The sequence below is a fragment of the Gopherus evgoodei genome, chromosome 10 (genome assembly GCF_007399415.2).
Source record: "Gopherus evgoodei ecotype Sinaloan lineage chromosome 10, rGopEvg1_v1.p, whole genome shotgun sequence".
Classification (NCBI taxonomy): Eukaryota; Metazoa; Chordata; order Testudines; family Testudinidae; genus Gopherus; species Gopherus evgoodei.
Window position 1 is genome coordinate 1758007 of NC_044331.1, and position 22762 is coordinate 1780768.

General features: G+C 49.4%; 1 protein-coding gene across 1 annotated transcript in view; it reads left to right on the top strand.

The window, feature by feature from the left end:
- RASGRF1 (Ras protein specific guanine nucleotide releasing factor 1) overlaps window positions 1-22762 on the top strand; it is a 98463-nt gene that overhangs the window by 74051 nt on the left and 1650 nt on the right. The window contains exons 18-26 of the mRNA XM_030578139.1: window positions 2-108; window positions 1048-1160; window positions 3639-3699; window positions 10859-10962; window positions 12465-12549; window positions 13668-13865; window positions 14885-14964; window positions 20029-20146; window positions 21002-21070. Coding sequence (XP_030433999.1) covers window positions 2-108; window positions 1048-1160; window positions 3639-3699; window positions 10859-10962; window positions 12465-12549; window positions 13668-13865; window positions 14885-14964; window positions 20029-20146; window positions 21002-21070 — 935 coding nt within the window. The remainder of the gene's footprint in view (window position 1; window positions 109-1047; window positions 1161-3638; window positions 3700-10858; window positions 10963-12464; window positions 12550-13667; window positions 13866-14884; window positions 14965-20028; window positions 20147-21001; window positions 21071-22762) is intronic.

A 22762-nucleotide genomic window follows, 5' to 3' on the forward strand; every position in this document is an offset into this window, starting at 1 on the left:
GGCTTTCCCCCTGACCCAAGGAATGGGGACAAAGAGTTCGTGATAAGGAGAGCGGCAACCAACAGAGTTCTCAATGTTCTGCGCCACTGGGTCTCCAAACACTCCCAGGTACGGGACCAAGGGGTGGTTGCGTCTCTGTGGCTGTGTGAGGCAGAGACTGCGCTGAGGCAATAGGATGAGATTTTACTGAACAATAATGAGACGATGAGCCGGCCTGTTCATTACGGTGAAATTCACCCAGAGCAGGGGGCCTTGTACAGGGCCCACTGGATCCCTCCAGTCCTGAATAGGCCTTATATGGGCTCTCTGCTGGGGGTAAATGCCACTTCCTGGCTGAGCATGGTGGTCATCAGCCTTTTCCCGTATTTGTATAATTCACACAAGTAGAGCAAAGCTCCCACCTGCTGAGGAGGGGAGGCTGAGGAATCTGCAGATGCAGAACAGAACAGTCCCTGACGTTATGGCAATGTAACATGTGCAGAGCATCCAAAGCAACAGACTCCTCATTGGTTTTCCATCCTGGGTACAGAAATACAAGGCTGGGTCAGAGCAGTGGGCTGGGTTTCTGTGTGCGAGAGAACAGGGTTGTAGGAAGAGTTATGGATGAAAATTGACTGACGGCTGCTCAGCTCTCTGTGGCACCATTCCCCCTTCTCTCATCTGCTCCTCGATGCTGGCATGGTTTGTGGCAGTGTGGAGCAGCAGCAGCCGTGCAGTTTATTAACAATTGTGCCCAAACTCTGCTCTGTCCAGATGCCGCTTATGATGCTAATGCAAAGAACAAAGTGAGTACAGTGCCCTCCCTTTTGAATTCCTCTCTTGAAGATCTTCTGCAGCACGAGCAGATTGTAAGTGACAAGAGGACAAGCTGTTTCTCTTCCTTAGGAGGAGCAGACAGCATGTTCTGTCTCTTCTTGCAGGCAGAGATACCATAGTGACTAATGATGGAGAGGTTTTTAAAGGGAAGTAAGATGGTGAACCTGCTTGTAATGTGCTATAATCTGAATAAAATGTGTGAAACCTTTTAATGGTACATACTTTTGGCAGGACTTTGAAACCAATGATGAACTAAAATGTAAAGTGATCAGCTTTCTGGAAGAAGTTATCCATGATCCTGAGCTCCTGACCCAGGAGAGAAAAGCAGCAGCCAATATCATAAGGTAAAGGCTCATTAGTGGGAACGCCTGTTTTCCCAAAGCATTATGCTGCCTGTTAGCAGCTGCTACCTGCTTTGACCAGGATGGAGGGGGAGTAATATGTTCTCTGAGCTGTTTTACCAGTAATTAGATGATATGATTCAGAAAGCAGACATCAAAGATGGGCCAGATTCTCTGTTCAGTGACACTGCTGTAAGAGCGGTAAGTTACTCCCTACCCAGACTGAGTTTATATATTGAGATTTTTACAAGCTCCAGTAAAAGCCCCTCCACAGCCCTGGATGCCGTTCGATACTCCATGAACAACCTACTAAATAAAGTATCAGAGGGGTAGCTGGGTTAGTCTGAATCTGTAAAAAGCGACAGAGTCCTGTGGCACCTTATAGACTAACAGACGTATTGGAGTATGAGCTTTCGTGGGTGAATACCCGTGTTTGACGAAGTGGGTATTCACCCATGAAACCTTATACTAAATAAACAGACCCTTCAGTTCCCCCAATTGAATCAGATAAATAACAACAGCATAAACAGGACAGAAATTAATCACCTGCCCCCTCATGATCTCCAGAGTCCCACACCACTTCTTCCAGCCCTGCCCAACACCCAGAGGTGGGACGTGTAACCCGCTCTGCTGGCTGGGAGCGCCCTGAGGAGGGGGCGAGTCCCAGAGGTCAGCAGCAGGAGAGTAAGTGTCACGACTGGGACTTGGGTGGTCAGAGTCCGGCACAGAGCTGAAGCCAGAGTCGGAGATCAGGGGCAGGAACCAAGACAAGTGAGGAGAGCCGGGCTCAGGAGCCAGGTGAGGCAGATGGTCCAAGGTAGCTGCCAACCAGGAACTCACCCAGTTGGCCAGACAACTTCCTGTGCCTCCTTCTGGCTTAAATATTGCAGCTGGCTCAGTCGGGGCCGGTCACTCCTCCAGTCAGGACACCTGTGGGCGGTGTTTCTGGTGGGGCCAGGGTTCCATTGGCCACTCAGCCCACCAGTTACTAACCAGCTGCCGGATGGAGGCTGCACAGGCTGCCTGGGGACTCACAGACCCAGGTTCAAGACCCAGGGATCCTCACAGTAAGAGCTGTTGGCCAGTCCTGCACTGCAGCATAGTGAGTTATCCCTGCAGGGAGTCCTGCTGACTGCAGTGGCCCTCTGTGCAGGAGGAGCCGTCAGCACCGGAATACTGGATGGCAGGACTGAGCCATGCCATGCACTCCCTGGCATGCTAAGGACTGCCCATTTCCAACACACCTGCTACCTCTTTTTTTTAATTTGCAATGAAGAGAAGTGTGGCGGGGGGCTGGAGGCTGGGGTGGGTTGAGATGTGCTGCTGCCTCGGTGCACAGGTGCTCATGCTTAATCTTCTCTGCACCAGGGACAGTCTCCCATCAGCCTGTATCTGGAAAGCAGCAGCCCAGCATGCCTTGCTTCCCTGCGCACGAGGACTTGCAGGCCCAAAGCCTTAACTAGAAAACTCCTGGGCTGGGAGTCAGTCACACAGTTCCTATCCTCCACGGCTGACACTGTTTGGTGTGTGCTTTGTGAGCATGAGCAGGGCTGTCCGTACGGTGTGCTCGTTAACAAAGGCAGGGTGTGGAGCTTCCTCTGTTCAGTAATTGCGCTGACTGACATTAGGATGGCGCTGCTCGTGTTCGTTACACTGAGCCTATGGCCACTCAGCATGTGGCATTCCCACCAAAGTCAACGGGAGGCTGTGGTGTGGAATAGCCACATAGACCAGTGGGACAGAGACACAGACCCCATCACTTCCCACAGGCTCACACTGTTTCAGTGTACGGGGCTAAGTTTGCAGACCCCTACTGACCCCAGTGGGAGCTGGACTTACAGGGATCTGAGGTCGCAATTTGGCGCATTAACTTTTTCTTTTTAAATAAGTAAAGTGACAAATCTGACTCCACAGAAGCAGCTTCTTCCATACTCCTAAAAGTTTACTCTATCAAATATCAACTGAATGAAACTCTAAATGTAAAGCTGTGCTCTGGACTAGTGGCTCTCAGGCTTTCTGGACTACTGTACCCCTTTCAGGAGGCTGATTTGTCTTGCATACCCCAAATTTACACCTCACTTAAAAATGACTTGCTTACAAAACCAGAGATAAAAATACAGACGTGTCACAGCCACACGGTTACTGAAAACTTGATGACTTTTTCCTTTTTACCATATAGCTATAAAATAAATCAATTGAAATATAAATATTATACTTGTATGTCAGCGTATAGTACATAGAGCGGTAGAACCAAGTCATTGCCTGTATGAAACTAGTTTTGTACTGACTTGGCTAGTGCGTTTTATGGAGCCTGTTGTAAAACTAGGCTAATATCTAGGTGAGTTGAGGTCCCCCTGGAAGAGCTCTGCCTACCCTCAGGGGTCTGTGTATCCCTGGTTGAGAACCACTGCTCTTGAGCCAAGGAATGTATACAACCTATTGTTCTTTCAGCTAAAGTAACACTGCTTTTTCGTTGCATAGGACTTTGACTCAGGAAGATCCAGGAGACAACCAGATAACACTGGAGGAGATCATACAGATGGTAAATGCTTTTCTCCCCTCACTTCTTTTAATTACCATCAAGTTGATACAATGAATTACTAATATTCTGCTATGAGACATGCAGTCAGTTTTTGCATAGCCTAGATGTATGTTAGTGTGATCGGCTTGTAACCCCTCCAGCAGTGCTTTATTTGAACTGCTCGATTTGTCATGTAACCCTGTCCCTTTGTGATTGTCAACAGAGATTATTTTCTTCAGGCTCTTTCCTAAAATACAGCTCTCTGTTACCCTGTGAATCATCTGGCGCTAAAGCTGGGTAAATAATGCACAGAATGTCTAGAGAATTTATGCTTGAATGTTTTTATGTGCCTGTGCTTTGCCTTTTGTGTTAGCTTCCCGTGAACATTGCACTAGTCGTGTTCACTAGCACATGTTCGTGGAAAGCAGATTTCAAAGTCCCCTGTGCAATGAATTTTAAATTCACACACACAAGTACCTCTAGTGGAAGGGCTCTTGTGCTCATCCAATCTGGGGCAGAAACTATCTAATCAAGAAATACAACTAATTGTAATTGGATCAGAGAGTAAAACAAATGTAAAACCTATTCCTAGCACAGATTACAATAATGGACACTCATGAAAAGTTAATCTGCTCGCAGGCAAAAAAAGTCAAATTTCATCCAACAAGTTATTGATTGTGAATTATTGGCATAACTGTACCCAGTGCGATACAGCTGACCACTGTCTCCCCTAGAGCCACAGAAAGGTAATACACAGATTCAGCACAGTGCATGGGGAGTTGGTCACACAACTCTCTTCATGTCTGCAGAATTTGTGTACAGGTTTCACCAGGAACTGGACTGAAATAACAAACCCCCATACATCAGTGTTTGGGTTCACCAAAGGGTGGCAAATCCCCAGACACGTGTAACATGTTTTGATATTTGAGTGCTTGTTCTGACTGGGTCCCATTCAGTATTGCCAGCCCCACACCTTCAAAAATCCTGAGTCAGGTCCCAAACATTATGCGAGTAGCTTAAAAATCAGGAGATTTATCAAAGTAATAAATGTTGTCTTCTTTTTATTTGCCTTCTGGCTTCTGGTTCTTTAGCGTTCATTCACTTCATGTTTTCAAGCTTTTCTCTACAATCCTGAGGGCTAGAAACTTAAACAAAGAATGTGGAGATTCTTGTGCAGTCTCTCGATCCCAGCAGCTGGGATTTTAAGAATAACATCGAGTGCTGCAAGACTCTCAGTGAACTCCTAAGAGTTGGCAGCGCTGCCTTCTGGATGTTAAACATGCGCACGCACACTCAGTCATTTGGGCTTGTTCTGATTTGAGGTTCCATTTCACTCTAATCATGGACTTTGAGACCAGGTCTGGGTCTGGATGTTGAACTCTGCACCCCTACAAAGCTCCAGGATGTTCTGATTCAGAGCTCTGGTTCAGGCCCATCTTGAGTTTTCACCTAATTTTCGTCCCTTGCAGCATTTCCACATGTTGTCCCTACTGTAGAATCAAAGGGTTCGAAGGGACCATGGGGCCATCTTGTCTAGTGCCCGTCAAGATGCAGGATTTGTTGTTTCTAACCCATCCCAGACAGGTGGCTCCAGCTTCCACTAACTCCTTAGGCCTCTGTTCCATTGTCCCACTGTTCTTACAGTGGGGAAGTTTTCCCTGAGATTTGATCTAAACCTGCTCTGCTGTAGCTCATCCGCCAAGTATTCGCAAACTGAATGTTTTATATGTCGCTCTAATACAGGGGTAGGCAAACTTATTGGCCCAAGGGCCACATCTGCAAATAGAAATTATGTGGTGGGCCATGAATGCTCACAAAATTGAGGTTGGGGTGCAGGAGGGGGTGAGGGCTCTGGGGCCAGAAATGAGGAGTTCAGGGTGTGGGGCAGGGGGTTGGGGTGTGGGAAGGGGGCAGGCTCCGGCCTGGGGTGCAGGCTCTGGGGTAGGGCTGGGGATGAGAAGTTTGGAGTGTAGAAGGGTGCTCTGGACTGGGACTGAGGAGTTCGGAGGGCGGGAGGGGGATCAGGGCAGGGGGGTGGGGCATGGGGAGAAGCTCAGGGGGTGCAGGCTCCCAGTGGCGCTTACCTCAAGCGGCTCCCAGAAGCAGCAGCATGTCCCTTCTCTGGCTCCTACGCGGAGCTGCGGCCAGGTGGCTCTGCACGCTGCCCCATCCGCAGGCACAGCCCCTGCAGCTCCCATTGGAGCGAGGCCATGCCACGGCGTCCGGGGAGCTGTGTGGAGCAGCCCCTGACCCTGCTCCCTGGCTGGAGAGCCAGAAGGCGGCAAGCCCCTGACCCTGCTCCCCAACAGGAGCTCAAGGGCTGGCTTAACATGGCTCACGGGCCAGATCCGGCCCATGGGCTGTAGTTTGCCCACCGCTGCTCTAATAGCTTCCCAGGTATCAAAGTAGTTAAAGTTCTCATAGACTCATAGACTCTGGGACTGGAAGGGACCTCGAGAGGTCATCGAGTCCAGTCCACTGTCCTCATGGCAGGACCAAATACTGTCTAGACCATCCCTAAAAGACATGTATCTAACCTACTCTTAAATATCTCCAGAGATAGAGATTCCACAACTTCCCTAGGCAATCTATTCCAGTGTTTAACTACCCTGACAGTTAGGAACTTTTTCCTAATGTCCAACCTAAATCTTTCTTGCTGCAGTTTAAGCCCATTGCTTCTTGTTCTATCATTGGAGGCTAAGGTGAACAAGTTTTCTCCCTCCTCCTGATGACACCCTGAAAACTGCTATCATGTCCCCTCTCAGTCTTCTCTTTTCCAAACTAAATAAACCCAATTCCTTCAGCCTTCCTTCATAGGTCATGTTCTCAAGACCTTTAATCATTCTTATTGCTCTTCTCTGGACCCTCTCCAATTTCTCCACATCTTTCTTGAAATGCGGTGCCCAGAACTGGACACAATACTCCAGTTGAGGCCTAACCAGCGCAGAGTAAAGCGGAAGAATGACTTCTCGTGTCTTGTTTACAACACACCTGTTAATGCATCCCAGAATCATGTTTGCTTTTTTTGCAACAGTATCACACTGTTGACTCATATTAAGCTTGTGGTCCACTATGACCCCTAGATCTCTTTCTGCCATACTCCTTCCTAGGCAGTCTCTTCCCATTCTGTATGTGTGAAACTGATTGTTCCTTCCTAAGTGGAGCACTTTGCATTTATCTTTATTGAACTTCATCCTGTTTACCTCAGACCATTTCTCCAATTTGTCCAGATCATTTTGAATTTTAACCCTGTCCTCCAAAGCAGTTGCAATCCCTCCCAGTTTGGTATCGTCCGCAAACTTAATAAGCGTACTTTCTATGCCAACATCTAAATCGTTGATGAAGATATTCTGTTTATCTTGCAGTGTAAAGGGTTTGCTGCAGCCTCCATTTGGATAGTCTGGCTCCACTTTGGCTGGCACGAGGCCTGCTGATAAGCCTCCTTGACTCTATGGGCACTAGAGATTTTCACAGAGAAAATCCACTTTGACATTTTCTTCCTGGAACCCATTTGTACAGAACAATTCCCTTTGGCCTGCAGCAGACTTTAACTCTTGACTCCTGTTCCACCTGGCTGGCTTTTAGCCTGCTGCTGTCAACGAGGCTGGAGTCAGCTGCTCAGCAGAGCCAACCGGTATTTTAAGGTGAGCAGCCTAGAGATTGCTAGCACACTCCAGTGCTTCTGCTGGGGAGGGAACCTGGGTCTAATTCAGCTTGCGTTTGAGGGTGTCTCTCCCCATTCTCCTCCCCACGATGTCTGCTTACACAGGGAACGCCAGACACCATTCTGAATTCTCTTTGTTTGCTGGAGTCTTTGGTTTCTGGACAGTAGCTGGGAGGTTCTGTTCCTGTTCTGAGGACAAAGAGCTCTATCAAAATCCACTTTAAAAAACGAATCGGAGAAGGGAGACGCAGCCTTGCATTTCACCCCCCCCGCATGCGCAGGCCACTTCACAGCTGCCCCCTTGCCATGACTGATCAAGGTACACAGCTCCCCCCAAGCAGCTGGACAAGTGCCCCTCATGCTTTGCACTGTGGATACTCACAGGACTAAGCCAGGGCTAGACGTGCAAAAGCAGCAAAGTATGCCTGGCTATAATTCCTTGAACAGAGCTGGGATGCTACTCAGACCAAAGAGCGTATTACCATTGCATGGCACGCTGTGCAGGATAGAACAATGCAAGCACTTCCTTTGGCACATATTCTTCTGTAAGAGGATGGGCTGTGGGCATGGGGCAGGCACCCCTGGCATGCTGGGGCACTGTGCGGGATCTGTGTCGCACATGGGAGCAACCAGGACAAATTGCAGCAAGGTAATCCAGAATCCCTCCAGGGGAGCACATGCCAGAGCAGTGGCCCCACCACACTCTCAGGGGAAGCACTGTGCTTTCCGCTCCACAGCCAGCCAGTTGGAGGGAGTGGGGGGACGTGGCCTGGCCTTGCCTTACGTCTCCTGTGCCCTTTCAGGCAGCTAATATCCATGAAGGTGTGAGCTGAGGGCACAGACTGTTTTCCCCAGGGAGATTCAGGCAAGCTGCCATGCAGAGGACGAGCAGGGACATGAGTGCTGTGCACCCCACACAGTAGCCAGGGGCACAGCAATCTCTGGTTTAGAAATCCCTTATCATGGCACTTCTCTTAGGCTGAGACCCCAGTCAGGCACTGACCATGTCTCTAGCCTGAATGGCTCCTGGCACAATCTGTTCCTCACTTCCTTATGGCCTTGGCAGTTCAAGTTACCCAGCCTGCCAAATCCCCTCTTGCTGGCTGCTGGGAGGACAGAAAATCTGCTTGTTTTCTGGGGGAGACGGAAGCTGTGATGGTCTGTGTTTTCTTGGGTTGCCAAGAGCATGTGCCTCAGCTGGCTACTGATCTCCCTGGACCTGGATTAAAGGGGACGACAGTGTTACAGTAGGTCTGAGGAGGCAGCGTTCAGGCCTGGCTCTGGATTAGGTAGGGGACATGGTGCAAACTGTGAAGTCTTGTGACCAGTCATGGCGACTTTTTGGGGCCAATTGATGGAATCTCACTGTTCTGAGCTACCAACCATTTTAGCCCAAACCAGAATCGGAAGATAGGTGCTCTCACTCTTAGAGCCACCGCAGAACCAGACCCAGATAGGTGGGTTTGCTCACCAGGGATTCAGATCTGAACCTTGTCCCCTACAACGTGCAGGGGTGAGGATATGAAATTCCAGTTTTGGCTCATCTCAGGTTGTAATGCTCTGGGCTGACTTCTGCCATCAGTCACACTGGTGCAGTCATCTACTGTTGCTTTGCTTGGTGGAGGCAGTGGGGAATTTTTATGCTTGTTAGAAATGATCCCATTGGCTCTATATAACCTGGAACTAGTATTTTTAAGCTCAAGCACTAGCATCGCTGTAGATCACTTGGTAAACTGGGTGCCAGTGAACAAGATGCATTTCAACACGACAGCTGTAAAGTCCTACATCTAGGGACAAAGAACATCGGCCACACTTACAGGATGGGGGACTCTATCCTGGGAACCAGGGACTCTGAGAAAGATTTGGGGGTTGTGATGGATAATCAGCTGAGCATGAGCTCCTGGTGTGATGCTGTGGTCTAAAGAGCTAATGCAGTCCTGGGATGTATAAACAGGAGAGTATCGAGTAGGAGCAGAGAGGTTATTTTCCCTCTGTGTCTGGCACTGGTGCGACTGCTGCTGGAATCCCCTGGCCAGTTCTGGTGCCCACAGTTCAAGAGGGATGTTGATAAATTGGAGAGGGGTCAGAGAAGAGGCACAAGAATGATTTAAGGATTAGAAACCTGCCTTGTCGCGATAGACTCAGGCAGCTCAGTCTGCTCAGTTGACCGAAGAGAAGAGCAAGGCTTGGCCTGATCCAAGTCAGTAAGTACTTGATGACAAGGATGTCGGGCGAAAAGCTGGCCGTTCACAGGTTTGTTACATTTTAACATTTAAATGATTTAAATTTAAATGTTGATTGCTTATATATTCTCACACGCAAGTGGACGATTCCTTAATTAACCTGAGCAGATTCTCGGACATTGGTAAAGTCGCCCTCTCACAAATCCATCTGCCTAGGATGGGTTTTGCTTCTATTAAAGCCAATGGCACAATTCCTATTGACCTTGTGGACACAGGATCAGGGCTTTGTTTTAGGGCCACAGTCAACAGTCTATCCCTGGTCAACAAAGCACTCAAGTATGTGCTTACTTAAGCTGGATGGGGTGGACTTAGGCCTGTGTTTAACTGCTTTGCTGACCTGGGGCCTTGGTGTCACCAGCCTAGCAACAGCAAAGAAGCTTTTGCCTGGAAATTCATGGTGCTGATCCAAATGTGGGCAGATCAGACAAGAAAACGACCCAGCTCAGAGACTCCATGTTCCCATGCGCACAGATCATTTGAGCCTCAAAGAAAACCAACTTCCAGGACATTATGGACACAACTGGGCTCCTCTTCCTCCCTCTTTTCTATCTAAGTGTGTCGGTGTAGTTCACAGAACACCCGCTACTGCGTATTCGTGACCCCACAGAAAGATCTGTGGGTCTGGGCACCACAGACAGGGTATGGTCGCTGGTAACTAAGGCTGTGTCTACACTACATCATTTGTAGCACCGCAGCTGCACTGACGCAACTGTGCCACTGCAGCATCTCTGATGAAGACGCTCTAAGCTGACGGGAGGGAGCTCTCCCATCGGCTTAATAACTCCACCCTCCACCAGAGGGAGCTCTCCTGCCAACATAGCGTTTAGGTCAATGTAACTCCCGTCACTAGGGGGTGGAGTAGCTCGGGGGTGAATTATTCAAGTTATTGCATATTATTACTGATCGATTGATTTATTACTTCAAGTTATACCGAAGTGATTTGTAATGTAGACGTAGCCTAGGAGTGTGGTGATGGACCCTTCGCCCACACTGGTGAGCAGTTACTCACACACGCAATCCTATTAAGAGAATGGAAATACTCGTGTGAGTAACTGGCCAATGTGTGTAAGGGGATCACAATGTGGCCTTTAAATGATGCTTGCTGCATAAGCTGCATTCTTATTTGTTTCTGGCTAATATAGCAGGGTTGTAACATTTCGGGGAGCTGTATTGGCTCTGATATTCGTTTTATTTCAGTGCACAGATTGCAAATGATCCTTCATATATCCTTAACTAACTCATCCTAGTAAAACACATGTTCTCTTTAATTTAGGCTGAGGGAGTCAAAGCAGAACCCTTTGAAAATCACTCCGCTTTGGAAATAGCAGAACAGCTGACATTGTTGGATCACCTGGTCTTCAAAAAGATTCCATATGAGTAAGTACTGACCGTTCTCTGGCATTATACTCTGGCACCTCTCCCAGCGCCGGACAGTTGCTGGTTGTGATGTTCACGTCTAGAGCATGATGATACAGGCAGGATTCGCCGGTAGCATAGCAGAGCCTTGTACCGACTCCAGGACTGTCACAGTATATAGGGTGTGCGGGAACTGGAACTCTGGGTCATGGTTCTCCTCAGGACTCCCCCCAGTCTAGGAGGGCAGTGATCTGCCTTTAGCACATCGTGTCGTGCTGGCCGGCGTGGCTGGGGGGAGGCCCCGGCTCAGCTCCTGCCTACCCAGCCAGGTGGAAGGGGAAGTAGCAGTGTTGGGGAGGTGCCTGCGAGCTGGGTGGCCTAGGCAGATGAACACACTCCCCTGCTGGCATCACAAAGGCAAGGCCCTGTCCTGTCCTAAGCGGGGCTTTTCCAACCAAACCCCCACCCTGTACGTTCACGCTGCTGCCAGCTGGTGTCAGCACAGCTCTGCGGTCTGTAAACTGGCTTCCCGTCTCCACCGCCAGATGCTGAAATGGGGAGCAGTGTTTTCCCATGAGCCAGCCCTGCCTCACCCCTCCCCGAGTTAAGGGTAGCCATGGAGCTGGTGGCATTTCCCCCAGTTTACCTGCGTATGCTACTAGGGCATGGCATGCGGTCCCCGCCCCTCCCAGAGTCACTGGTTTCTGGGCAGGCCGTTCATCCAAAGCCAGCCAGGCCCGGTGGTGTCCCAGTCCAGTACTGATATAAAACCGGCTGCGGTTTGGCTGGTATCACTGTGGATGCACAATACCTGCCCTCTTGCAGATGCAGGAAATTAACCTTCTTCTAGCAGAGAATCCCTGCTCAGTGCTCCAGGGATGACTTAGAGCCAGGGGCTCTCAAAACGATTAAAACTCCCCGGCCCACCTGTGCCACAATAAGAGGAAGTTCTGTAAAAGCCAGGGCCGGTGTTAGGGGGTAGCAAGCTGGGCAGTTGCCATCAGGCCACAGGGGCCCCCACAAAGCTACATTGCTCAGGATTAAGTTTCGGCCCGGGGTATCGGGACTCAGGGCCCTGGGCTTCAGCCCCATACAGTGGGGCTTCAACTTTCTACTCTGGGCTCCAGCAAGTCTAATGCCAGTTCTGCTTGGTGAACCCCCTGAAACCTGCTTGTGGCCCCCTAGGGGGCCCCAGACTCCTGGCTGAGAACCACTGACAGAGAACTGGGGAGAACTTTCTTTCTAACCCTGCATGTGATGAGTTGTGAGCCAGTATCTCTGTCGCCAAGCCTCTTCTGTCATTTGGCCCGGGACACCGCTGAGGCTGACCATTGCCCAGTTTTTCTCTAAATGAAGGAAGGCAGCTTCTTCCCATACATCCGGATGCTTTGTTCCAAAGGGTGAGAGCCCTGCTGGTGACAGCTCATTCCCCAGGGTATTTCACAGGCACTGCTGGTTATGGGGAAGAGTCAGTGACCCCAGGGAGATGGAATAGAATTGATCCTGGATTTTGTAATTTGCAGAGAGTTTTTTGGGCAAGGTTGGATGAAGCTTGAAAAGAACGAAAGGACGCCTTACATTATGAAGAACACTAAACACTTCAATGATGTAAGTACAGCGAAGGCAGGCAGGGACATCGTGGTGCAGGTGGAGTAGGAGGAGTCAAGGCTTGTGTTGCAGACCCTACATCTGAGATTTACTGACCCCGTTTCTAGGGTGATTTCCATGGTGAGAGACGAGGGTGAACAGAATCCCAGTATAATATGCTGATCCGGTTCACTTAGAATGGGCCGAACCAACCCCCAGACCCAATGCAAGGGGGTGAAATCTGAATCCAAGCTTCCTCATAGTTCGGGTTGTTCAAATCTGGCCCATTGGAGAGGGAGATCTGAGCTGAAAACTTGGGCCCAGCATAAAATATGTTGGAACTGTGTTATTACCCAGAATGACCAGGGAAATACAAACTGAAAAGCATGGGCCAAAATTTTCAAATGTGGATGCGTGAAGTTCAGCTCCTAGAGTGAAATCCCTTGGAGTCTCAGGCAAAACTCCCTTTGACTTCGAGACCCCAGATTTCCCCCCTAAATCTGTATCTGGATTCCTAAATCCATGGCCTGCTTTTAAAGTGCTCGGCAGCCATCGCTCTGCCCTCTGAAAATGAGGCCTCTGATCTAGGGGCCGAGGTTTGAACATGTTAGTCAGAGTATTCCCCGTATCCATCAGAAAGAGCCTGAGCTCCTTCTCTGCCTATTTACAGGCCAGTCGAAAATGTTGATACAGGCACTTAAGCACGTGCTTACATCCCATTGACTTCAGAGTTAAAGTTAAGGATGTGCTTAGGTGCTCTGCTGAGGCAGGGTCTCTCTGAACATTTTATAAGTGGACCGCTGCTGGTCCATACATACACAGCAGCTGGTCCATACATGTACTGTTGGTTACCGTCTCTGTGAATTCCAGGAGGTGGCAATAGTCAAATTACCATAATGAATAAGATGCCGGAGTGGTGGATGTCTCAGAATGTGTTGCTGCCATAAAGCTACCATGCACTTAGCACCTTCTGCTATGAAAGTGTTTGCAGCAGAATCTGCCATGTTCCTTCCTGTGGCTCTCGCTGAGAAGGGTAATAAAGGAGTGTCAGGGTAAAAGGTCTGCAATGAATTATTAGTACAAGCCCTGCTATGAAAGTGTTCCTGACACGCTGGACTATAACCTGTATCTCCCTGCAGATCAGTAACTTGATAGCTTCCGAAATCCTCCGAAATGAGGATGTCAGCACCAGGGTGAGCGCCATTGAGAAGTGGGTGGCTGTGGCGGATATCTGCAGGTGTCTGCACAACTACAATGCTGTCCTGGAGATCACCTCCTCCCTGAACCGCAGCGCCATCTTCCGGCTCAAGAAAACATGGCTCAAAGTATCCAAGCAGGTCATAGTTATAGCCGTTTTTACGATGTGTCTCGCCGTAGTGCCTGGGAGCCCATCGTGGCCCAGGAATTGTGCGAGGTGCTGTACCAACACAGAACAAAGAGCCCCACGGAGCAGTGCCGAAGTGATTCTTCTTACACATGGGGTGTGATGAAATGGTGTAAGAAGCCACTGTGAACGTCTCCATTTGCGTATCAGAGGGGGGTAGCCATGTTAGTCTGGATCTGTAAAAAGCGAGAGTCCTGTGGCACCTTGTAGACTAACAGACGAATTGGAGCATGAGCTTTCGTGGGCGAATACCCACTTCGTCAGACAGATGTAGTGGAAATTTCCTGCATATTTATACCTGCCTCTGGAAATTTCCACCACATGTGTCTGACGAAGTGGGTATTCACCCACGAAAGCTCATGCTCCAATTCGTCTGTTAGTCTACAAGGTGCCACAGGACTCTCGCTGCAAACAAGTGTCCAGGGACTGCAAGCACCCTGCTCTTCCCATGCTGTGTACTGCGGGGTGGTGGTCCCAGCTAGATGGGAGGGGAGTCTTAGGATGGAAACGGGGACCCTGGTCAGGAAAGAGGCCAAGAACCCTATCCCCCTAAGTCATGACATTGCATATCCTGGTGGCCCCTTTCCATCACAAGGTCTGTTTCCGTGCAAGTTGTCAGCTGCAGGAGCCTTTTGTGTCTTTGCATTGTGACTTGGGAACGACGTCTCTGCCTTGCCTGGGCTCAGTTCAGTCTCCTGTCAGCTCCCATTGTGCTGTCGGTGTTGTGTTCAGGGGCACCTCCTGCTTTCCCTGCTCCATGGGCGTGGAGGACACTGAGCAGGCTGAAAGGCAGGATGTGGGGTGACCTTTCGGAGGGTATGCCCCTCTGCACACAGCTCTGAACATCTCAAATGAAGGGCCAGGCCCTTGACTGTCGAAGGTTTCAGAATCACTCTCACCTCTGCCCCTGGGAAGGGTGCAGCTTTTCCCAGGGCCCTTCTCTAACTCTGACATGCTCTTCATTCCCTGCAGACGAAAGCTCTGATTGATAAGCTCCAAAGGCTGGTGTCGTCGGAGGGCCGGTTTAAGAATCTCCGAGAAGCTCTGAAAAAGTAAGTGATGTGTGACTGTGGTTGTGTGATTGTTGCTGAAAGCCTGTTACAGATGGTTTCCGACAGGCAGCTTGCCTGGGTTTCTTACAGTGCCTGTGTCCTCCTGAAATGCCCTGGGGACCCAGCTTTGCCCAGGGGCAGCTAACACAGGGCTGCAGATGGGACTGGGATGTCATTATGCCAATGCATGTGTTCCCGTTTCCTACATACGCCCTCAGGGGAGAGAAACAGCCCCTGGAAGGGAGCTAAGATGACACCCGCAAAAGCCTTAATAAAAGCACCTCTGAAGGGCATGCACTAATGTCAAGGACAGGAAGTGTTTTTCCACAGATGCATGGAGTTGGTGGCCAGAAGCAACCATTAGATCATCTAGTCTGACCTCCTGTGTAATGCAGGCCCTTATATTTCACCCAGTCACCCCGACTGTGCCCAGTATCTTGGGTTTGGCAAATGCATGTTCCAGAAAGGCTCCAGTATGGGTTGGAAGCCATCAGGAGAAAGAGAATCCACCGCTGGCATTGGGAATCTAGTCCATCACCCTCCCTACTAAACATTTGTGCCTAGTTTCTGGTTGAATTTCTCTGGCGCTAGTTTCCAGCCATTGGTTCTGGTTCTGCCTTTCTCCGCTAGATTAAAGAGCCCTTTAGTCCCCAGGATTTTCTCCCCATCAAGGAACTGAAACACTGGGCTCAAGTCACTGCTTGCTCTTCTTTCTGATAAGCTAAACCGATGGTGCTCCTTAAGCCTCTCACTGTCAGGCATTTTCTCCAGCCCTTGAGAAATGCTTGTGGCTCTTCTCTACACCCTCTCCAATTTTTCAACATGGTTTTTAAAATGGATGCAGAATTCAGGTATTGGTCTCAGCAATGCCACATCCAGAGGTAAAATCCCCTTTGCTCCTGCCACTCCCGTTTATACAGCTAAGGATTGCGTTAGCCTTTGTACCACAGCATCACACTGGGAGCTTGTGTTCAGTTGCTTGTCCATTGTGACCCCTCCATTCTTTTCAGAGTCACTGCTCTGCCCCAACCCCATCATTATTTACCAGTCCACCAGCCTGTGTGTCAGCCGCACATTTTATTAGCAGTGATTTTATGTTAACTTGCTGCATAGCATCAGGCCTAGAACCAATCCCTGCAAAGCTCCACGAGAAGCATCCCCAATCGATGATGATGCCCCATGGACGGCTATTTCTTGAGACCTGTCAGCTAGCTAGTTCTTAATCCATTTCACCTGTAGTGTATTGCTATGATATAGCACTGATTTGTATCAGACTGTAGTGAAGTGCTAAGGCCAGTGCCTTACAGAAGATGGAGTATGTTACATCTGCACACTTACCTTTATCCACCAAACTTGATTTCATTCTTTGATGAGATTACGAGTTTATTTGACAAGAACAATTTTTTATAAAACCATGTTGATTGGCATTAATTATATTCCTATCCGTTGATTCTCTATTAATTGAATCTGTTACCAGTTTTTCCATTATTTTACCTGGGGTGAATGTCAGGCTAACCTGCCATGTCATCCTGCTTGTCCCATTGAATAGTGTCACGACATGAGCACTCCTCCAGTCTCTGGCATTTCCCCAGGATTCCAAGATTTATTAAAAATGAACAGAAATGGGCCAGAGAGCACCTCAATCAACTTTTAAAAGTCTTGTTTGCAAGGTATCGAGGCTGCTGATTTAAAAATGTTTATCCCCAGTAGATGACGTTTAATATCCTCCTGCATCCGACGAAGTGGGTATTCACCCAGGAAAGCTCATGCTCTAATACGTCTGTTAGTCTATAAGGTGCCACAGGATTCTTTGCTGCTTTTACAGATCCAGACTAACACGGTTACCCCTCTAATACTATCCTCCTCAGTTATTCGAGTAGACGCCACCATGTATTCCACATCGCCGCGCACGTGCTCAGCTGTAGAACTTTGCCTAGCAGTACCTGGTGGGGCGGCATTCACCCCGTGGCCCTACCCCCTCCCCTGGCTATGTACGAGCAGCACTGACCCCCACCCTCGGTTCCTCCTCACGGCCCGTGGCTAGCACCGGAGCTCTGTGTGGTGCTTTCACCTCGTGTGTTCGGTCTCAGTTCTCGGAGTCCTTGACTCTAGAGAATAGCTAGTAGTACCCTCAGTTTAGTTTGGCGTTAGCGGTTGGCTGCCCTGTGTGATGCCCTCACCAGGGTTCGAGCACGTCATTCCCAGCAGTGATCCTCCCCGAGGGGCTCGCCGTCGCTCGGTGAGGGACACGTTACGGAATGGTGCTCCATCTGCAGGTCATTCACCAAGAGGACTCAGGTGGTGCGAGACTTAGGGCTGAAGCAGCAGCTACTGAAGCAGGTCAGGAGGCTTGTTTCGGCACCGAGACCCTCATCTGATCAACCATCGCATTCGGAACTGGTAAGGGATGCCGTGCCACCTGTGAGTCTGGGGTTTCCCCAAGAGGAAGAGAAGTCATTCTCCCTCTCTCGTGCGACAAGGAAGACCTCCCACCCTAGGGCTCGGGGAGACTCTCCCTTGTCTTCTAACAAGCCATGCGAACCAGCGCTGTACTCCTTCCGCCACACAGGATGGAGCAGGCCATCTAACTGCTGCCCAATACTGCACTGAGACAGCGAGAACCCAGACTGTTGACTCTGATTGCGGCCCTGGGGCAGTACCAATGACGTCGGCATCAACCCGATATCTCCACGCCGGTGGCATGTCAGATGGCATCAGTCCTGCTTTGCCTCTCACTCCCTGACTGTCCACTGGGTCAGGAGTTTTCCAGTGCTGTAGCTTCTACCACTTCATCCTCTGTTGTGCCCTGGGCACCTTCTGGCCAGGTCATAGCGCTGCCGGGTTCGTTGGCTCCGCAGCTCGCACCGTTCTGGTCCCCAGATGCTGGAATTGAGGCTGACTCTGTGCCTCGCACCGACAGCCCCCTCAATGCTGGTCACCCCGCGTTGCTGTCACTGCCATGGTAGCAGATCCCCTCATCGAGCTCTGTACTGCTCTTTAGTGCTGGAGCTTCTTCCAGTACCGGGCCAGAGTGCGTCTCGCTCCTACCACCAGTGCAGAGCCCCCCATTCCTCATGTGCATCGAGGCTGCCCCACGTTGGGCTTCAGATGAGTCTGATGGTTTGCCCACCCCACAGGCGCTGGCTCCCCTGTGTCACCAGAGAATTTCCAGGACTTCTCGAGATCCAGGCCAGGGTCGTTCTCTCCATCGTCATCACGCGATAGGCACCATACCATCCTCGGATCACCGATGGTACCAAGATCAGCGTTGTTCCCACCGTCGGGACAGGGGCTCTTGGTCTGGTGCTTACTGGCCAGCAGTGCCTGCTCCATTTGCCCAGTGGGCCACCTTGAACCTCAGTCCAAGAGGGCCCTGTCTTCAACCCGCTCCAGAGTGAGATCACTGGTTCCATTGGTGGCTCTTGTTCCCAAACCACAGCAGCTACAAGCGAGCGCTGAGCTTGGTCCTGTTGGACCTGCAGGACTGTCCCGTCTGGAGCCATGGGTTCAGGAACAGGATCCGGCGCTGGCGCAGGAAACCTCTTCTTTGGCCTCTCCGGATGACTCTACCATGCCAGGCTCCTTTCCTCCCTTTGCCAGGTTGCCTCTTTGTTTCTTGAAATGTGGCTGAAGTGGATCTATCATCCAAACAGTCATCACTTGGACAGACTGCTCCAGCTTCCTCTGCTCATGGCAACGTATGCCAGGGCACCCCCGTCGCTTGGTACCTGACGACCACAACTGTTGTCACCTCTGGGGTTGTTGACAGTTCGAAGCCTGTGATTGGAACAGGAAGTTTCTCTGCACATCAACGTCCTCTCTCCTCAAATGAAGCTGTTCTACACCCCCAGTCACTTTGTTGCCCTTTTCTGAACCTTTTCCAATTCCGCAATATATTTTTTGAGATGGGGCAAGCACATCTGCACACAGTATTCAGGATGTGGGCGTACCATGGATTTATATAGAGGCAGTATGATACTTTCTGTCTTTTTATCTATTTATACAACAGTTGGAAAAAAACCCAGAAATTCTGATTTCTGCCTTTGTGCTGCTAAGGGGGTGGAGATAGGAGGAGGTGACGGTCATTTTAACACTGACGTTATTAGAAAAGAAGTTGTGAAAGTTCTTTCTAATCTTTTGCTAAAGCTCTCGTGGACTCAGGAAGGCATCTGCTGGGGAGGGCGGACTCTGAACCTGCCCCTTTCTGCTCCCTATAAAGCATGGTCCCATTAGTAGGGACTCCGTCCAGCACACCATTCATCATGAGACTCCGGGGGGGGGGCTAGTCATGAAAGTGTACGTGGGAGGACTGCAGGGACAGGCTGTCGACGTCCCATCTTCTTGCTGGGGGACCCAGAGGCGGATTGAGTAGACAGGCTTCTTTAATGAGTTACTTGTTCCCCTCGACCGAATTGTCGAGTAAGCCCTGAGTTAATTGCCTCACACTCGTTTATCTAAGTTACTAGGTAAATACCCACATTTACTATAACCTCCCCTGCCCTTGTTTGATCATATAAATGCCCATCTCATGAATAAGAATAGCTATGTACTGAATATGAATATACCCGCCCTAGTGTACTGTTTACAGCATTAAGCATATTCTACAGACATTTTTACCTTGAAGATACATTTCTTTGCACTAATTGTAGCCACAAGTTCCCGTAATCAGCAGTTCACAGGGGAGGGAGGAAGGGGCCATGACCCCGAGCTTGTTTCTGTAGCTGGGAGAGGAAGGGAGGGGGAGATAACACTGCTTTACTTAGAGTATCCTTCCTCATGCAGCTGCAATGCTGATCAATCCTTAACAAGCAGAAGGGAAGGGAGAGAAATAGCACTTTATCTATCAAGTGCAGAAACGGTGCCTGCCCGTGCTTCTACCCTCTAATACCATGCCAGCATACCAGCGGTTTCCCAGGTCTCGACTTAACCCTTACATATCCCAACAATTGTGTCCCGGAGACAGCTGGTTTTTCTCAGAGCTGATTGAAAGGTTTTTCTATAGTTTCTTTAAAAAAAAAAAAAAAAAAAGATTATTTTTTTCCCCTTTGTCTGATTTGCTTTCAGTTGTGACCCACCCTGTGTTCCTTACCTGGGAATGTATCTGACCGACCTGGCATTCATAGAGGAGGGAACTCCAAATTATACCGAAGATGGCTTGGTGAACTTCTCCAAGATGAGAATGGTGAGTTCCACACTGGGGTAACTTCTCAGAGTGAAATAAAGGAGAGTTTGGTACAACCCAGAACCTGGCTAGTGGAGGATTGTTATTGCAGAGACCCTCATGGCAATTGCACCAAGACCTGCTGTGTTCTTACTGCACCAGAGTCCACGCCTGCATTGCCCCTGTCCCCAAGACTCCCGCTGGCACCAGCTAGTGGTTGGAAGATGAGATGCAGGTCAGCACTGCTAGAGCGTTAACTCTGCGCTAGAGAAGTGCCTCTGGGGATAATGCCATTTGTCACGCCACATTCTCAGTGCGTGTAAAGTGGCATAGTTCCATTAAAGTCAATGGAGCCACGCTGATTTACACCAGGTGAGGATGTGGCCCTATGTTCCCAGTTAGCGCCTACATAGTTCTTGAATTTCTTGCTGCTCTACAAATACCTGGAATTACAGGAGCAGAGTTAAGCTACTGACGGACTCGACAAACTCTTCCTTCGAGGCAAAGGTCTCAAACCCCTCCCCCCGCAATGTGGCTTGTCAGCAAGGTTTGAACCCAGAACTGTCAGCTCCACATCACAGACTCCCATCACCTGAGCAGAAGGAATAACTTCCTTATCTGACCGACTGCCTCCCCACCCCACACATAAATGTTCTTGCAGATGAAAGGAACAAATTTTTTTTTAGGGAACAAAGAGACTTTTTCATGGAAGGCCAAATAACGTTGTGTTTCAAAATTACCATCAATATACAAAATTATTCTCTCTCTCCGCCCCCTCCTCCATTTGGGTCTGGGATGGAGCATGAGGTATTTAGGGAAGTTTGATACTAGCAGCTGCAGTAATATAAGACATTACACTGTTTTATCTCTGGGCAGATTTCCCACATCATTCGAGAGATCCGCCAGTTTCAGCAAACGTCCTACAAGATAGAACACCAAGCCAAGGTATGTTCTTCCACTTCCATCTTCACAGGCTCTCCATCCTGCTCTTCTCACTTGCTGCTGTAGCATTCACAGCAAATCAGCTTTACCTTTCTGATGACTGCTCCAAAAAGGGTTTGATGTTTTTGAACTAAATTTAAAATAGAAGAAACTAATTGGATCAGTTTCTGATGGTTCCCTGTGGGGAGTCTTCTGGAGCTGATGGTGTGCAGGATGGGACATGTGGAGCAGAAGAAATAGCTATAAGAGAAGGAAAATATATCTCTCTCTCTGCCCCCTGAGTGTTGGATAGAATAGGTCACCTCCCATCCCTGGCCTAGTTATTGTGCTATCAGTCCTTCAGAACAAAGCAGACTTCTCATTTCCCATAATTCCTTCGATCAGTTTAACAATAAATGGCTGCTGCAGTCAGATGCTGCGGTGCTGAGCGTGATGTAAGAACCTGACTCAAATAGAAGAGAACATTATCTGTGTCAGCCAAAGGTGGGAACAAGGAGGACTGTAGGGATGGACTGTTGTACAGCTGTAGCTTCTAGCCCGTGTGTAATAGCTTTTGTCTGCAATGGGGCCACCTCCCAGCTGGTCTGGAGAAAAGAAAACGGGGGGTGTCAGGTTCCACAGAGAGAACAGCCTAAAGCCAGTTGTGCACAGCTAGCACACGGGCTGCATCTTCCTGGGGAGACGCTGCTTTCCATCGCACGCAAGGCCAGTTTCAGGTTTTGTCTTCTGATGGCAATAAGAAATAATACATTTCACTCCTGTGGCCCCCATGTCCAAGGGCCCTTTTGTAATCGTTCTCATTAATAATCCTCTTCCATAACAAATACAGTGATTCAGCTACAACCACAAGGCTCACTTTCTGCCCTGGACTCAGCTAGATACTCTGCCATTCACCACAAAGGAAGACTCGGGGTTATTTATTATTTTGTCTATAGTTTGATGAACTCAGACCCTTCTTTAACTCTTTCTTCATGGCTCTCAGTGGAGCTGGGCTGAGCAGCTGTTCAAAAAACGCTGATTGTTAGATCGACAGCATCAGGGCTTTTGTACTGGATGCTCTGCTGCGTCTAACTAATGCTTGGAGTGTAATGTTCGGAGATGGGTTCTCTGGTTGCTGCTGCTGCTCACTGGGTTTTTTGGAAATTGTCTAGTGAGGCAAACGAGCAGTCGTGGTGAGCTGCCAGAAATGGGATATTAATGATTTTGGAGGATTATCCGTGGGGGAGCAAAGGACAGAGAGTTTGCTATGGGCTTAGCAGCAAACTGGCTTCACGGCTGTTTCCTGCCAGCTTGGTGGCCTTCTAGAATAGCCCCATGGAGGCTCTGCGCACAGAGCTGCAGGCCCCGCTGTGGTTAACATTTCTATTGATATTAATGTTGCCTCTTTGGCCAACCCGTTAGCCAGTGCTTGGGACCCTGCAGGGTTGTTTCCGTTAGGCTATGAGCCAGCTGTAAGCTCGGTGTAATTTGTGTATTTACAAAGAATGGGTGCACAGTTCTGTTTCCCTGAACACAGTAGAAACAAACAGCAGCAGACTGTTCCCTTGCACAGAAATCCCCAAGTCTGCTTCTCCTGTGAGCTCTGTGCCCAAGAAGCCCCATCCCTCTGCTTTCTCTCCGGGTCCTACTTGCAAATGCTTCCGCTGGCTTTCTGCCTCTAACACGTACCTCCTGGACCCTGTGCTTGCAGTCATG